Source organism: Vanacampus margaritifer, chromosome 14 (assembly GCF_051991255.1).
Source record: "Vanacampus margaritifer isolate UIUO_Vmar chromosome 14, RoL_Vmar_1.0, whole genome shotgun sequence".
Classification (NCBI taxonomy): Eukaryota; Metazoa; Chordata; class Actinopteri; order Syngnathiformes; family Syngnathidae; genus Vanacampus; species Vanacampus margaritifer.
In genome coordinates, this window is record NC_135445.1 from 18,046,378 (window position 1) to 18,063,117 (window position 16,740).

At 38.2% G+C, this 16,740-nt stretch overlaps 1 protein-coding gene across 3 annotated transcripts in view; it reads right to left on the minus strand.

The window, feature by feature from the left end:
* The window catches only part of dcc (DCC netrin 1 receptor), a 360,471-nt gene that overhangs the window by 114,016 nt on the left and 229,715 nt on the right, over positions 1–16,740 (minus strand). For all 3 annotated transcript variants that reach the window (XR_013296680.1, XM_077586110.1, XM_077586111.1), the window contains exons 10-12: positions 16,489–16,637; positions 14,629–14,767; positions 8,370–8,419 (exon numbers count right to left, since the gene is read on the minus strand). Coding sequence is in view for 2 of the 3 variants with exons in the window: in XM_077586110.1 (XP_077442236.1) it covers positions 8,370–8,419; positions 14,629–14,767; positions 16,489–16,637 (338 nt within the window). In the remaining variant the exon portion in view is untranslated. The remainder of the gene's footprint in view (positions 1–8,369; positions 8,420–14,628; positions 14,768–16,488; positions 16,638–16,740) is intronic.

Below are 16,740 nucleotides of genomic sequence, written 5' to 3' on the forward strand. Positions count from 1 at the left end.
CAAATCTCGTACACACAGAAGCATTTCAAGACTTGCGTGTGTCCAAAAGAAGACGCTGAGGACGTTTAATGGCTGTAATGTATATGCCAAGTCTGGAGTAGCGCTGTAGCGCAGCCACAGGGAGTTAATGGAAAGCGTAGAAGAAGAATCAGCGAAGAAGATGAACACTTTTTTTTTCTTTCTAACCTTATTGCAATCTACAGAACAAACATGGCTTTGCATGTATCAAAACAACATGAAAAAGACGAACACAGGAGAAATGCCAATGGCGGGTGATTAAAGTACAACACCGCTTGTTGAACGTGGGAATAAAGAAGCAAAATATTTTGCTGCAAAAGCATAAGCAGCCTAAGGAGGCTGTGCAAAACGACTACGACACGGCTATCCGCCTTTTTTGTTGACAGACTGACGGTTCGCGCGCAGTCACGCGAGAATTGGCGCATACGTCATTAATCTGCATTAATGCGTCGTCATTGAGCTGCGACCATTACATCATCACTGGAGTATCCTGCATATGGTGTCCAGACGGATGCGTACGGGGCGCGTTTTGAAATCTTTCCACTCTAGAGCCCGGGTTCAAAAGTGATCGGTTTCAAGCTCCGAAATCGCACCATTGTGTGGACGAACGGCCTATACGGTAAGAAACTTATGATGAAACATTGAAACTGGCTTATGTGTGGACGGGGTCTAATACAGAAAGTATCAGATTTTAATTAATGTCATATGTGTCCTCATTATACATGGTAAGCATTTCTGTGTGGGGTTTACATGTTGTCTCTGTTGCTTGTCTCGCAATGGTCTGGCTTCCTTCGATAATTCAAACATGCATGTGATACGTTCTGATGTTAAAGAACACAGTTGTGTGTGTGTTTTTTTTTTCTAATTCAATTTTGAAAGGTTAAGATACTAAAATAAGTGATCTTTACTGTGCTACTTTGTTGCACCCATCAATTGTGGTCCAAACCCAAGTAGTGCAGTTATTGTACTAAAGGGTGGACCAAGATACACTGGAGTGCATTGATTAGTCAACCAATAAATTCCACTTCCACGTGACCATGGGGATTAAATAGGAAGAACATCATATGTGCATTTTATAAAAACAAATTTGTTTCCAATGAAAAACCCACGCCATTAAGAAAATGCTTCATTAGTGCCTCCATGTTGCTATGTTCCTCCACGCCAGGGTTTTGTGGAAGTTACAAACCAGCAAAAAGAAAGTTGGCGCTGAAGTTTTTAAAACTCCAAGGCATTCAGCCGGTAGGTTGCTGTGGCTCACTGAGCTGTCACCTGTGAGCTCGGTGAGTGTGACCGTGTCCTCTTTCCGGCCATGTGTCGGCAGTTACTGGTGGATGGCAAATGTGGCTCTGTGGTAAATGATATTGTTGATTGAACATGACAAAAAGCTCCATGTCAAACTGTTCTCTACTAATTTTCTATTAAAAGAGGGGAAGGGGCTAAGTACAAAATGTGAAATGCTGGAGTTGAGGAGTGGTAGGATTAAAAAAAAAATCCCTAAATTACATTTTGGATAAATTAATAAAGTGACCAAACACAACAAAATATGCTGCACAAATTGATGGATGAGATTATCAAACAACTAAAAACCCTGATAAAAGAGAAAGATTTCAAGAATAGTCATTTTGGAGCACCAAACTGAGGATCTGGAACAATACACAAAGAGGGAGGACACAATTCGAAACTTTTTCCTAGGGGATGTGAGAAAAATAATAATTGAGAAGCACTGCTTTTGTTATAAAGCCAATTAAAATCACAACTTTATAGAGCTAATTTGACAGATAATATATTTGCAAATAAAACTGACAATAATGACATTGCAATTGGACTTCTCATAAATGATATAAGTGATCATCTCACTATATTTACAATTTTTTAATACTTCTTGAAGGTAGGTACTGCTTGGTCCTTAAAAAGAAGTATGCATTGGAAATCACTCAACTGACAACAGGGATTGCTGCCTTTAAGATGGTCCTTGGAGAACAATATTGGTACGAGGTTTATGCAAATGAATCCCCAATATTGAATATGATACATTCCTGTCAATTTTAACCTCATTATATGAGAAACATTACCCATTAAAAAAGCAAGTCATCAAGAAACCATTGCTTTGAAAAGACATGGATTACAAAAATGATAAAGGATGCACGTACAAAAGTTAAAATTTGTCTAAAGTTAATTACAAAAAATGCTGAAATTAAGAACATTAAACTTAAAAAAAAAATCTGTATTATAAGAACAAGTAAGGAATCATGTTATCGCACATTCCTGGAACAGAAAAATAAAAGTAATAGCCCACAAGAAATTGCAAATCAATTATATATTTTAAAAGGATTTTGAAAGGTAACCGAGTGACTAAATATATGAACCAAGTGTAAAAGAAAGTGTATAAATACTGTAAATTTGTTGGGTTGACTAGGTGGAAAATGTACGTGTATCAAGTTTGTTTTTGTTTTAAAGGGACAGTGTGTAGAATTTTTTGCCTTGTGGTGAACTAAAAGAATGCATGACCTAAGTTTGAAGTGTGTACATTTTGAAGCACGTGCACTACGGTGCCTCAGAGAGACCAAACTTCAAAAGGCTACCACATGTTCGCTAAATTTGTCTCCTTCAGGTATCCAAAGCAGAGAGATGGTGACAAAACGTGTCAGCCTATTGTAAGGTGAGGTGCAAACCATGTAACATAATAAGCCATTACTAGACCTACGATTATATATAAAAAATATATATGTTGATGTTTTAGGACATTTTTTTTTGTTGCATATTATTGAAATTAATAGTGGATTTTTTAATTAATGCAGATTGACAAATGAACAATTTGTATACATTGTCCTTAAAAAAATGTTTGTTTCCTTCTCATGACTTGATTTAGTATTGTGAGGTGATACATTTTCTGTTGCTTCAGTGAATTTAAAATATGTGCCTTGTGAAAAGGGGGGGTAGGCGTAACAAACTACGACTTCACCCTAAACCATTTCTGATGGCTTGTAAAACAGTGTATTGACTTTCCGTTTGTTTTTTGAATGAAGCTGATCAAATCAAGCAGTCAATTTATAAATTCCTCAAGTTTCTGTACTTATTTATATATGTTATTTCACAGGTATGAAGTGAATATATTATTTTAGCTTCCACAGCATATTGTCTTTCTTCCTACAGAGTATGTGGTGAAAAGGCAAGTGCAGTCTCTCACTCTAGGTTAAGACATTGTAGGATAGGAAGATGGGACCCAGCCTCAGTACTGCGTAAATCTTGGCTGGGTTGCTGGATAAATATCAATGTCAAGGCATCAAGTAGATATGTCCTATCCTGTTAATTAAAGAATGAACATGATACACTTTAGTGCAGTGGTGTCCAAATTATGGCCCGGTGGCCATTTGTGGCCCACCATCCATTTTTAAGCAGCTCACGGCATATATCAAGATGACTACTTGTAAATTTGTTTTATATACAGCAGAGCTTTTTTATTTAATTTGTTTTTTGTTTTTTTTTAGCTATGAAGAGATACAACTGAACTATTTATAATCAAACAACATTTGTCTTCAAAACACCGTGGTGAATAAAAATACTTTTTACAAGCAAAAATTGATTCCTCCACTTTCTGCTCTGTCAAGGTTCAAATTGTGAACATATTGTATGAATGATTCTGAAGTAACTGCTTGAAAAATGTTCATCTGAGTACAGATTGTTCCTATTTTGGTTCTGAATGTAGTGATGGGATTTGGCTGCTGTGCAGTGTTTTCTGGTGGGTTACAGGATCTCGACCTCCCCAAAAGCTTGTAAAATCCTAAGCTATTTGCCTTATAGGTAGCTTTTCAGGTAGCAGTTAAAAAATAAAATAAAATAAACCTAATATAATGCCAGTGCCACTCACACTGGTGCATGAATGGTGAGAATATTTGGTGGTGGTTGGAGGGGTCGTAGGCACACACTGGCAGCCACGCTTCCGTCAGCCTGCCCCAGTGCAGCTGTGGCTACTTAAGTAGCTTACCGCCACAAGAGTGTGAATGTGTGAGCGCATGAATAATGTATCCAATGTAAAGTGTCTTTGAGTGTCTAAAAAAGCACTATATAAATGTTATGCATTGTTATTAAATAATATATAGAACATTTTTGACTGATTTTAGTGTACTTGATATAGTTAAAAACGGATGAAAAGTTCAGACAACCCTGCTTTAGTGTTTAATAGCTGTGCTACGTTGAACCACACTTCTTTGTCTGTGCAAAGCATTAACCCACACATCCACCTTCAATAAGGAAACAAAACATTTTTATATCAATTATATTTTGCTTCAGAGACATGCCTGGAGAATGCAAAGCACCGATATTTCTCTTTGTCCGGGCAAATTATTACTATCAGGTCAACTTCTAACAAATACAGTATAATTTTACAATTTATTGTGCTTAAAATTCCTTTTCTTCTATCTATCAGTCTGTCCATCCATTTTATTCCGCTTATTGGGTGGCTGGTGCAGCATGTTGGGAAACCCATACTTTCTTCTCCCCGGCCACTTTGCCCAACTCTTCCGGGTGGTCATGAGATGTTTCATAGACATGGAGTCTCCAATGAGTCTTGCATCAGTTAGACCTGCCCAGAACACTTCACAGTGAAGGCATCCCATCTTATTGGTGAAGCTCTACTCTAAGCCCTTCTGAAATGTCGAGAAAAGTGGCCCCTTGTGTCTGTGATCTTGATTTTTCGATCGTGACCCACAGATTGTGAACATAGGTGAACATGGGAACGTAGATCGACCAATACTTTGCCTTTAAGATTAGCTCAATATTCACCACAACAGACCAATCACGAGTACAAATCACGACAGAAGCTACATCATGTTGCTTGTCATAATCCAACGCAATTCTTTCCTTGCTCTTGACCAAGACTCCAAGACATTCAAACTCCATTTAGGACAGGATCTCATCCTTGATTTGGAGAGAGAACTCCATCATAACCCTCAGATTTGGAGGTGCTCATTCTCATCCCAACTGTTTCCCGCTCAGCTGTGAACCACTCCAGTGAGAATTGGAGATCACTGCTTGAATGAAACCAACAGAACCACAAAATTAGTGATAAAAGGACCTGTCAGAGTCCAATCCTCAATGGAAAAGAATCCGCAAAAATTCTGACAGGTCGTACAGGAACTAAACAACGGAGGTGGTTACCAAATACTCCCAGAAGGCCCCACACAATACACCACAAAGCCAACAGTTGAACACTTTTTCCAAGCATACAAAATACATGTAGAATAGTTGGGTGAACTGCAGTGCACCCTAGAGCTTGTTCACTGATTCAGGACGAAAATCCCACTGCTCCTCTGAATCTGAGATTTGATTTACCAACGGAACATGAAACTCCTTTCAAGAAACCCCGAATAGACCTTACAAGGGAGGCTGAGGTGGGTGATCCCCAACAGTTTGAACCACCCCATCTGCCGATTCAGAGGCACACGATGTTGCAGAGGTTTTCAGCCAAGACGCAACCCAACAACATCCACAGCCTTTACAAATTCCGTCAGGACCTTATTCACAACCAGATGGTTACTCATTGGCTTAAATTATATTAAATATAACCAATTCATCTTCTACTGTACAGCTGCTACTATCTGCCTGCAATGGTACTATGCACTTGGAAGCACTTGAGCATTTCATTACTTTTGAAATGTCTGACATTGTTTTCTCAACAATATGACAACATCTGCTAAGCCTCCAGACAAACAACGACAAAATTTGGTGCACGTCATGTGCATGTACGTTATTAATGCTGGGACAGGTGTGCAAATCCCCTTTTCATTTTGGTTCCCATTTCAAAAGCTTATCACACCACCACATCGCCCACATGCATGAGCAGAGATGCTTGCAGCTCAAATATACAGAGGCCATCTGGGACACTCTGACTGAAAGAAGAGCTGGTTCTGACAATTCTAGGAAAGCATTGTGGTTCCAAATATGATTTGCATAGGGGAAATACAATCACAAAAGGTGTGTTCTTCAATAATAGTCTATTATTGAAGAACACAGTCTAATTAGTCTAATAATAAATAGAAATGAGACAATATGTTTACTAACAATCATTGAGAAACACCTAAACGAACATATAACAATCAAAACAACAGTCTTGTGGTTGTTGATCTGAACTCAGTCTTTCGGAAAGAAAAGCCCATTCACTGTTTCTTGACATCGAACTGCAGCTCTGACATCATGCATCGATCAGCCCTTTAAGCAGAGAAATATCAATCACATGCAGGAAAGAAAGTAAGCAGACAGAAACTAAATGAGGTCAGCTCTCCATAGATAGTCTGAACCTCCTCTTTATGGACATGAATTATGAGCCGTCCACATTATATTTGGAATCATTTTTGTATTCTCTGATGCTGTCTGGCACAAACTAAATATACTGTTGTCAGAAAACGGCCCAGTGTTCGGTTTAGGTGAACGGTATGGGATTTTTTAATAGGTTTTAGGTGAACTAATGAATACACACTCACATGCACGCACACACGCACATACACACTCACCCACATACAAAAAAAAAATAAAACATTTAAAAAAAAATTAAAAAAGAGAGAGCAATGATGATGACATGTCAAATCGGTAAAATTACCGAATGAACAATACTGGGCTCTCCAGGAGAAAAAGAAAAAAAGAAAAAAGAAAACCATGTATGATTTTAAAATACACTTACTGTACTATGCAAACAGTTACCCGGTCACAATACACAAATGATAAAGAATTACAGCACATTTAACAGCCATTTTGAGCAGTCTGGTCCAAATCACTTAGTTTGTGAGGGGCGGTTCTATCTCATGAAAATGAGCAATGGCTCACCCCGCCTGTCTGAACAATGCCGAATAAAGCTTTTGTTACCATGATGACCGGGAGCAAGCATAGTTGCGACTAGGCCAACGGTTACTTGTTTTCAAATAGCTCAAAGTCTTACGAGAAATAGACCACATAAAGACTGACATTTTCACTCACTGAGACAGCATTTCACCACCAAGATGCTGAATTAGAAAAGCATATAAAGGTACAACAAGGCACAATGTAACATAACACATCCACACTACATAAATACTGCACAAAATACGCAAGTCAGCAGAAGGGCTCACAATATGCAAAATAATGAAACTTGGGATTTAACAACACAATTTCTCATTGCATCTAATTGTTGGTGAAAAGAAGATGCAGATTTTTGGGGGGATTGAGGCTTTGAGCAATTCTAACGAAATCCTAGTTTGTGTACATATGCCCCCAAAATGGTTAAAGACTTCTAATCCACATGTCATCTTTGTCTGTCAAGAGGATTATTACGTTCCCTTTTTAATATGTCTGAGTTTGTCTATGAATTCAGATTTGTCAACAACTTCCCCATGAATCAATGTGAACAATAAATGAGCATGCCAGCATGTGAACATATTTGTGGCGGATATCCATCAGTAAAATGAGGCTGGTTCACAAGAGAGAAACTGTTGACTGATGGCAATATCACACTTGCAATGTCAGAATAAACATAATCAATCACAGCCTGTAAAATCATGTTAAGCATGTATGTAGTTTACATCAAGCTCAATTAAAAACTCATGTCAGTTGTAAGTGTCTGTCAATATGCATACTCAATTTAAATAAGTTAAGGATTATAAGTATGGCATACAGGTACAATTTATATTATTGAAAGGAGGCTATTAAACAAACTGAAATTAACACGTCGAGCACATCCAGTAGGTGGTGGTGCTCTCTCTGTAGGATTTGACCTGAGCATCAATTATTTGTTCGCTTAAATGTTTCCATGATACATTTATTATTCATGAATTCTCCTCTTTCCAGCATCAGAGGCTCAAAAACCCATGTCATATTTTATGGGTTTCATACAGAAGCGTGGAAGTGCCATTGTGGAGTAAACATACTTGAATACGCACAGTATTGGTATGTACGTTTAAACATATTTAAATGTGTCTGAAGTACTGTATGTTCCACCGTATTTGCAAATACTATTTGCAAATATGTACAAACAAATTTGCAAACCAATACATTTCTAAAATTATGTAATTAAACATTGTTTATTTGTAATTTCTATGATGTATGTCTGGAATGCATGATTTCCGTTTAGCATTTTTTCCCCCCATAATGTCACGGGGTATTGACTTGCACATGTGCATACCAAATGGCACGGTTAACCCTAAGTCAAAACCCTGGGGCAATATGGGATAGATTTTAGCGTTTACCTTACAAGTACATTTAAACATATTTGTAAGTACATTTAAATGCATTTTCAAAATTTCTTGCATCCATCCATCCATCCATCCATCCATCCATCATCTGAACCGCTTATCCAAATATTTGAAATTGAAATGTCATCTTACCCTGGAAAGCACAACCTCTAAGGTGATGTTCTGGGGAGGTGCACTGGGTACTGCATGAGGGGGAAAAATACAAAAAGTGGTGAAGAGGTGAAAATGCATCACAACAAGCATAACCTGCTTTCTGAAAATTCACAAATAGTGTAATGTAGACCATAAATAATTTCAGCAAACCAATTAAAATCAGTTCTCACATCCGCTACAACCATTTCATGATGACTGAAATCTTTCATAAAGAAAAGGTCAACAGTTGAAAGGTAAATAGTTCTAAATAGTTTCAAGTAAATAGTTTCATGAAAACAATTTCTGTTCCATGTACAGCACTTTGTATACAGCAATGCTTGTTTGAAAGTGCTTTATAAATAAAGTTGAGAAAAGGTAAACAGTTGTCGAGGACAGATTAATTTAACTTATTGTCATGTAAAACGCATCAACACTGACCTGAAGTTCTCATGAAATAATGAACATTATAGCACCATTGACTTAATGTGTTTTTTGTTTTGTTTTTGCAGCCTCGGAGCACATTCAACAAATAGAATTTCCCTGCTCATCCATTTAAAAAAAATGCAAAGTTGCATTGCACAGACATCTCACATTCATCATTATTCAGGTATCATATGATCATATGTCCCCTGTACCAGACAGCTGCAGCAACGTGTCACTAAAAACGGCTTTCTCAGTGGGTATTGCCTGATGGTATTCTCCTTGCAAGCATGTACGTCTCTCGTGTCGAGACCGTGCCTTAAAAGTCTGGCGTGGTGATGTGCTCTGAGGTTATGTTGGTGCTGTGACCCGAATACAAGTCAAGTTTAGGGGTTTAACAGAGTCAAGCAGGTAGGGCGGTAAGATTAAACCTCATTCTGTGACACCTTTAAGAGGAATACCAGATAGGTACTTAAACTAATGGCTTCATCCTCGTTGCAATCTTGCCAGCCACTAATGTCATAGACTGCGGGTATGAGTCCAATTATGAATCCACTGCGGCGATGCGCTGTGCGGCAACATTGCTGCTGTGACTTGAATGGGAATGAGTGGGTGTGGAGCGATGCTATTGCTGAGTGAAGTTTATTTACAGGGCACCACTGAAAGTACTGAGATGAGAATGGATAATTTATTTTGTTGGCCTACATTGGACTATATATATATATATATATATATATATATATATATATATATATATATATATATATATATATATATATATATATATATATATATATAAAAGGAGACTGAACAAATTGGTGAAGAAGGCGGACTCTGTTCTGGGCTCCAATCTCGAGTAACGGTAAAGGTGGTAGGCAACAGGAAAATAGTGACAAAGCTGTCATCTATCCAGGGTAACGCCTCCCACCCCCCGTGCGGGACTGTTCGAGCCATGGAGAGCACCATTAGTGCTAGGCTTCTTCACCCACGCTCTAACAAGGAAAGGTACCGAAGGTCCTTCCTCCCCGCTGCTGTTAGACTTTACAATCAGCTGTACTCTCGGTAGACCGTTGATGTGGTGTGATTTGATGTTTTAATTTCAAATTTAACAAATGTGATGATGATGATGCCATCTATTTTCACTACTGTGTTTCTCTGTTTTTATTTAACTATAGGCTACATACATATTTTTTGTGATACATATTATTTATACAGGGTGTGTGATGATGCGTATTGCTGCTGAGAACGCTGTGACTTTCTCTACCTTGGGATAAAATAAAGGTGTATCTTAATCTTATTTTATCTTACAAAGCTAGTATATTTGTAGGTAACCATGACTTAGTCTGACTTATGAATGGCAACAGACTGATACACACAGGTTGGTTTTACCTTTTGCCATCCAATTGAAGAGCATTTATTTGTTATGCCTGCCACTATATACTACTGGCATAAATAAAATGATAATTTAAATGATAATACAATAATAATAATAATAATAATTAGCTGTGAATAATACACACTTTCACTTTTTACGCAAGACATACAAACTGAACCGAAAACCGTGAGCAGAAAACTGAAAGCAGAACCATGGAATTTGTGAACCGTTCCACACCTAACAACTCTAATAAGGAGAAGTAGTAGAAAAAATGGATGCCTGGAGAGATAAAAAGTGTTACATTCCAAGCAGTTGTTTTTTCCCCCCAGCCTTTCTCAAGGACATAATTGCCCATATGTTAATAAAACATGGAAACACAAATGCATGTGGACAATTGAATGGCATGTTGAAGTGATTTTTTTTTTTCCGGTGCACTTTATGACAACATAAGCAAGATACTTAATTTTGACACAGATTGTCCACATTCAGTATGGTAATATTTCATTGGTACACAAGGAGAGGAGTACATGTTTTATTTCTGAAGTCGCAATATATAACTCAGGTGTTTGATGAATCATACATTTCCATGGATGTCCACTATCACTTCCTGTCTCTGTTTCAACCTGCTGATGACAGTCTCCTTGTGTCCAAATTCACAAGGCTGGGTCGTCTGAAGGCCGAATTTGTTGGCCGCATGACGTCAATTCCAACTCGAATCATACTCAACCGCATGTACAGACTTACATATGAATGGACTGTCGGTCAATGTGCTACCGACAAGCAGCATTGACAGTGCATTCATATCAGTCACACTGGGAGTGACATCATACAGCCGACAAATTTGGCGATCGGAGGACACAGCCTTGTGACACAGGGTGTTCTGCTCTATAATTTCAGCGAAATGCTAAATTTGGCATGTGCATTTAGAGAAGGTCTTAAGTTCACCTGCAAAATTTATAGTGGAATTTAAGGTAATGCTGAAATGTTATCCCCCAAAAATGAACATTTCTAACTTTTTGTGAGTGTACCAATAACTATTTTGTATATTTATGTATATATTTATATATTTATGTACTGTTGTGGTGTAAATTACACATATAATAAATAAATAAATAACCTAAGAGCATAGTTAAAAACAATTTCAAACATATTGATGAATGTTTTTTATATTTTGGTTTAGTGTACGTGTTTTTAGGATTAAGCCTGTCTGTAAAGTCTGTCTGTCTGTCACTGGTTCAAAGGTGACCTCCCTGTTGGGTTTGACAAAAAAAAAAAAGCATCAGCAATTGTGATGCTTTGTTTGTCTGGCTGAGTGCCAATCAGACTTTGTTTGGTGTTCCTTGACTGCTGTCAATCAAATGCATGACGTGAAACCAAACAGGAGACAGAATGCGCTCTGACAAAACATTTAGTCAGTGTGATCTGTCACAGCAGCAAAACAATACATGACAGGTGTTGCTTACCTTTCCCATCCACCCACTCAGGGGTGTAGCAAGAAATTATTCATTGGGGCGGCCAGGGTGAAACCATGACTCATATAGGGGTGGACATAAGTTCATACCTGAAATGTTTAAATAAGTGGTTCTTAACCATGCAGCCATACCGTTCAAACTTGGGCTGCATAAAATAATTTCAGAGCATATATTATGAATTCAATGCATTGGAGCTGTTACAATTGTCAATGAGTTGCTCAGTTACAATAGAACTTTCTGACACTTGGCGGCAATAAGGCAAATGTTAGTTACTGACCTGTACACAATAAGTAGTGAAGCCCTTTGTGATTTAGTGCTATACAAATAAACTTGCCTTGAGTTGACTTGACTTTTATTTAAATGTCGACGTCACCAAAATTATCACAGCGATAGTCATATATTTTGTTACTCGGTAATATGTTTTCTTGTTTTCCACCAACACTTCCAGTTTCATCATGACCACACTTAATTTTGCATTTGCGCTGCTCTCCCAAATTCCCAAGAATGGTTGTGTGTCTCAGTGTGGCCTGTGATTGTCTGGCAACCAGTTCAGGGTGTACCCTGCCTACTGCCCGAAGACAGCTGGGGTAGGCTCCAGCACCCCCGAGACCATTGTGAGGAATGAGAGGTTGAGAAAAAGGATAGATGGATGCTCAATGCAGGAAATACAATTTTGAATCTCTACTGCCACAAGTGGCTGAAAAATGAAACTACACACTCTCTTCTTCACGTACACAATGCACGCATGATGTCACATCTTCAGACAGAGATTGGGATATTCAAAACAAAAAACTATTAGCCGCAGACCAATTGTGAACACCTAAGGTGTTAATCTGCTGATTAGAAGATGTTTAAGTCATGAATGGTCAAATAAAAAGGCTATTGTAAAGATATTTTTGGGCAAATTCCTCCATAGAGCAGCTTTAGTGCAAAAACAAACTTTTAAACAAAGCAGTCTCCACCATTTGTTCACCTGATGCCAACAATGTGCACAATTTGTAAGAGTGATTTACCACGCAGTTTTGTGCCTGCTATTTGGGATCTTAGTGTGAGATTGCAATCTTAGTAAGTCACACGCAACATGACCTTAGCGGCAACCATTTGGTGTTAAATTGGGTCGTATGTCTATTGGCTGGCCTAGGAACGCTTCATGATCTTGAAGTCTGGACCTCTTTATGAAGCTGCTGCCCCTGTGACCTCTTCATAAGCAGATGATGATGGATGGACGGTTTGAATGTACAATGTCTTACCACCTACCTGATTGACTGTCCACAGCTTATCTATTGATTCAGCTGCTCATTGCTTGCGTGTGGGTGGGGACGATGTTCATGTAGAAGTGTGTGCTTGGTTGTGAGCGAGACTAATTATGCCACAAGTCATGGTTATCACAGAGCCACAGATGGGGAGATGCACAATACAACCACTCAGTATCTGTGCTCACTTAGTCTCATATCATTGTCGTGCGACTGCAGCTGGACAGATGACTCCATTATCTTTCACTGTCTATGCATGCAAGTTTATTTACGACAACATTATCTTCAGGACACCTCTTGGGTCTACAAATTTATGTCCGGGAAGATATTCTAGTCATACCAATTACAGGCAATACCAACTTAAGTTCAATAAAATTTTACTGCAAAATGCTTTATACAAATATTCTTCTAGTTGATTGTGAACCAAGGACAAAAACAATATAATCATAAGTGATAAAGATTTTTCCCCACAGTTTTTTAAACCATGTTTGTGAACAATGTTGCTATTGTTTACTCGAACCAAATAACTTGATTTTCTTGAAATTTGGTGGCAATTCGACTTCCTCGGGACTTGCTTTAGATGTGAAGGTCACGACTTGAGACTTGTGACTTTCACATATTCCATCCATCCATCCATTTTCTTAACCGCTTAGTCCTCACAAGGGTCGCGGGGGGAGCTGGAGCCTATCCCAGCTGGCTTCGGGCAGTAGGCGGGGTACACCCAGAACTGGTTGCCAGCCAATCGCAGACTTTCACATATTATTTACTTTAAAACTACTCTATGCACAAGTTCTGAATTTGAACAACAGTCTCATTGACTTTCATCAATAAGAATAATAAATACTAAATAAAATAATAAAAACAACAGAGCTCTGCTTTTTCTGTTGACTGAAAAAAATAAATGCCTTATGCTGCGCTGCCTGTAGCAATACCCTCTATTAAAATGTTTTGCTGTAAGCTATCACATTTTAAAGCTCAGGTGTCTGAAAAGCTGCTTGACGTGTAGCTAAATATTTTCAGCCTTTCACATTTTACTATTCATCTTCAGTCATCACGATCACTCTACTGTTGATTTTTCATTTCTTATTCTCATTGCTGCCACTTGTTCATGGAAAATAAGAGAAACTCATAGTCTCGAATAACATAGCCTATAAAATTGTTTGACCATCACACCACAAAGGCAAAAAAAAAAAAAAGTCACACAAAAGAGAGACAATTTTGGTCCATGTTGAAATGTCCATAAAGGTAAGCAAATATGTATGAAGTCAAGATAAATGTTACTCATGTAAAAAGATGAAGGACTTTAAATCCCAGTTGAAAAGAATAATGCAAGGACATATTATTTGCATATAGAGAAGAGAACCATGTGTGCGTTTGTGTGTGAACTATATGAGAGTGTCACACTGAGAGGGGCTTAATTAAAAATCCAGGGTCCCCAGTAAAATGACTGACAGCATAAGAGCATAAGAGTTTGTGTTCATGCACATGCACGTGCGTGCGCACGCACACACACACACACACACACGCTCAGGCACACGTGCAAACCAACCAAATAACCCACTAAAGACATGAAGCTTCATACGAAGATAGCTAGACTTAATACAAAAAGCTTAATGTGAGGTTTAGGGTTTCAATGGCAAAATTTTAAATTCAGCATGGATTGCTTAGTTCACCGATAGAAATTAAAATGTTGTCTTTTCATCAATAATAGCAGATAAAGGAAGAGGTAGAGTACTCACCATCTGATTGGGTGGTGACAATAATGTTCTCCGAGGCAGTGCCGGGTCCAAAGCGGTTGATTGCCAAAACGGAAACTGTGTACTGTGTGAATTTATTGAGTCCCTCCATCTTGTAGTTGAGTCCATTGACATCAACACTCTGAACACACACATATATAGCAATTAGACTTCTTTGGTGGCTATTTGCCATAGCAGGGCGCATTTTCGAAATACAGTATGAAATAGAATTGATTGATTCTAACAAAATATGTCACTTGGACTGGCAGTGACGATAAATGAGTAAAATCTAGAATTTGAACAGCTTGAGATATGAATCACACCTTGGTCATAGAGTATGTGGATACAAATCACCCGTGAATGAAATAACTTATAAAATATGCAACTTCAGTGACAGAACAGATACTGTCATAGTGAGTCTAACATCATTGAAATATGCTATCTATCACGTGTACATAAACGCATCAGTCTAATTAATACTAAAGTGTGTATGTCAGAGGTGTAAACATAATTAAATATGGGAAAGGATGGCTGATGCTAGCCATTAAAACCGAAAGGGGAAAAAGTCACGCCCGGCCAAACGAAACATGATATATATTTTTTTACTTTTATTGTGTCGCTGTCTGATGTTGTCAATTGTTGTAACTAGAAAATCAATGTAAATCATGCAAAGAAATCGTGCCCTGGGATGTATTGGCAACCAATTCAAGATGTAGGGCTTTGATTTTTGTGACTAGTGTAAGAGGATGAAACGGGACCCACAGCTTGCTTTCTTCTTGTTAAAAAAGTAAGACGTCGTCACAAAAATGCGATAGGGTCTATTGATGATAAGCAATGCACAATAAAACTACCACTAACTAACGTCTCGGCACTCTAGGCGCGTGCACGTCGCTGGCTTCCATTCCCCTTTTCGCCAGAGGGGTCGCAAATCTGCAAAAACTCAGTAACTTGCGTTACCTTTGCCTAAAAAAAAAAAGGTGATTTGCTCCATTCTGGATATGAACACATTTGAATTAATTTGGTGCCAATGAATTCCAAAACAGGCGCAGCGAGTCTTGCACCTGAATGAAAATCAAGACACGCCTGGATTTACGCATGCACTGTTTCTATTCAGAACCTGTGTAGAATGTTCACTTTACATTTTTAGCTGCTAATCAAAAATAACATATATGGAAAACTGACTGATTATTTTTGTTTCTAAATCGATCGAAAATATTTAATTGGTGGGCTTCACATGATCTATAAGTTTGCTTGCTTGTTAGCCCCAACATCATTCTGGATCACAATGAAATGATCAATCAGGCATATTATATACAGGACAAAGGTGTTTTACGTGTTATTTTAATCGGCTTCATGCATTACATGTGAAATGGAAGAATGGCATTCACAGCTACTTGTCTGATCACATTGTTTTCAACTCATTCACATCCACGCGAAAGAACACATGTGGTTTAGTATAGGGGTCCCCAAAAAATCGGCTCAAACACAAAAAACACTTCTTTTCTCTTCTTCTTTTTTTTTTTTAGCAGAGCATGAGACGAAGCTGCAGCAGTGCTGTTGTTCCCAAATGATTTGTTGGAATGAACAAATGTTTTGAGTGTGCATACTGGAAAATCATGAGCCAATTCATTCTTTTCTCAGTTTAATTAAGATTTAGTGTACGAGAAACTCTGTGGTTGTTATCACCCTACAAACAACTGTGTGTGCATATGTGCATGACTTGGCATAATAATGGGGAAGCATTAGAACATTGATGGATGGGTGTAAATCTGACACAAACACTAAATAGTATTTGTATAATTGCAACCATAGAATATGGTGTGTTTTCAGAAGTGAGCTGCATGCATAGAGTAAGGTGGTGACCTGTTCCTTGCTTGAAGGGCTTTCTGTCCACAGCACTCTGTAGCCCATGATCGGTCCGTTTGGAGCACTGGGGGCCTCCCAATTGATCTGGATGGAGGTTGACGACAGGGCTTCAGCATGTAGTGATGCTATCCTACTGGGTACCTGGACTATATAAATAAAAGAAAGAGGAGATAATTGTGATAATTGACTTGTAATTTAATAAAAGGCTAAACTCACATAATGTTGTTGTATTTTTTTTAACCTGGCACA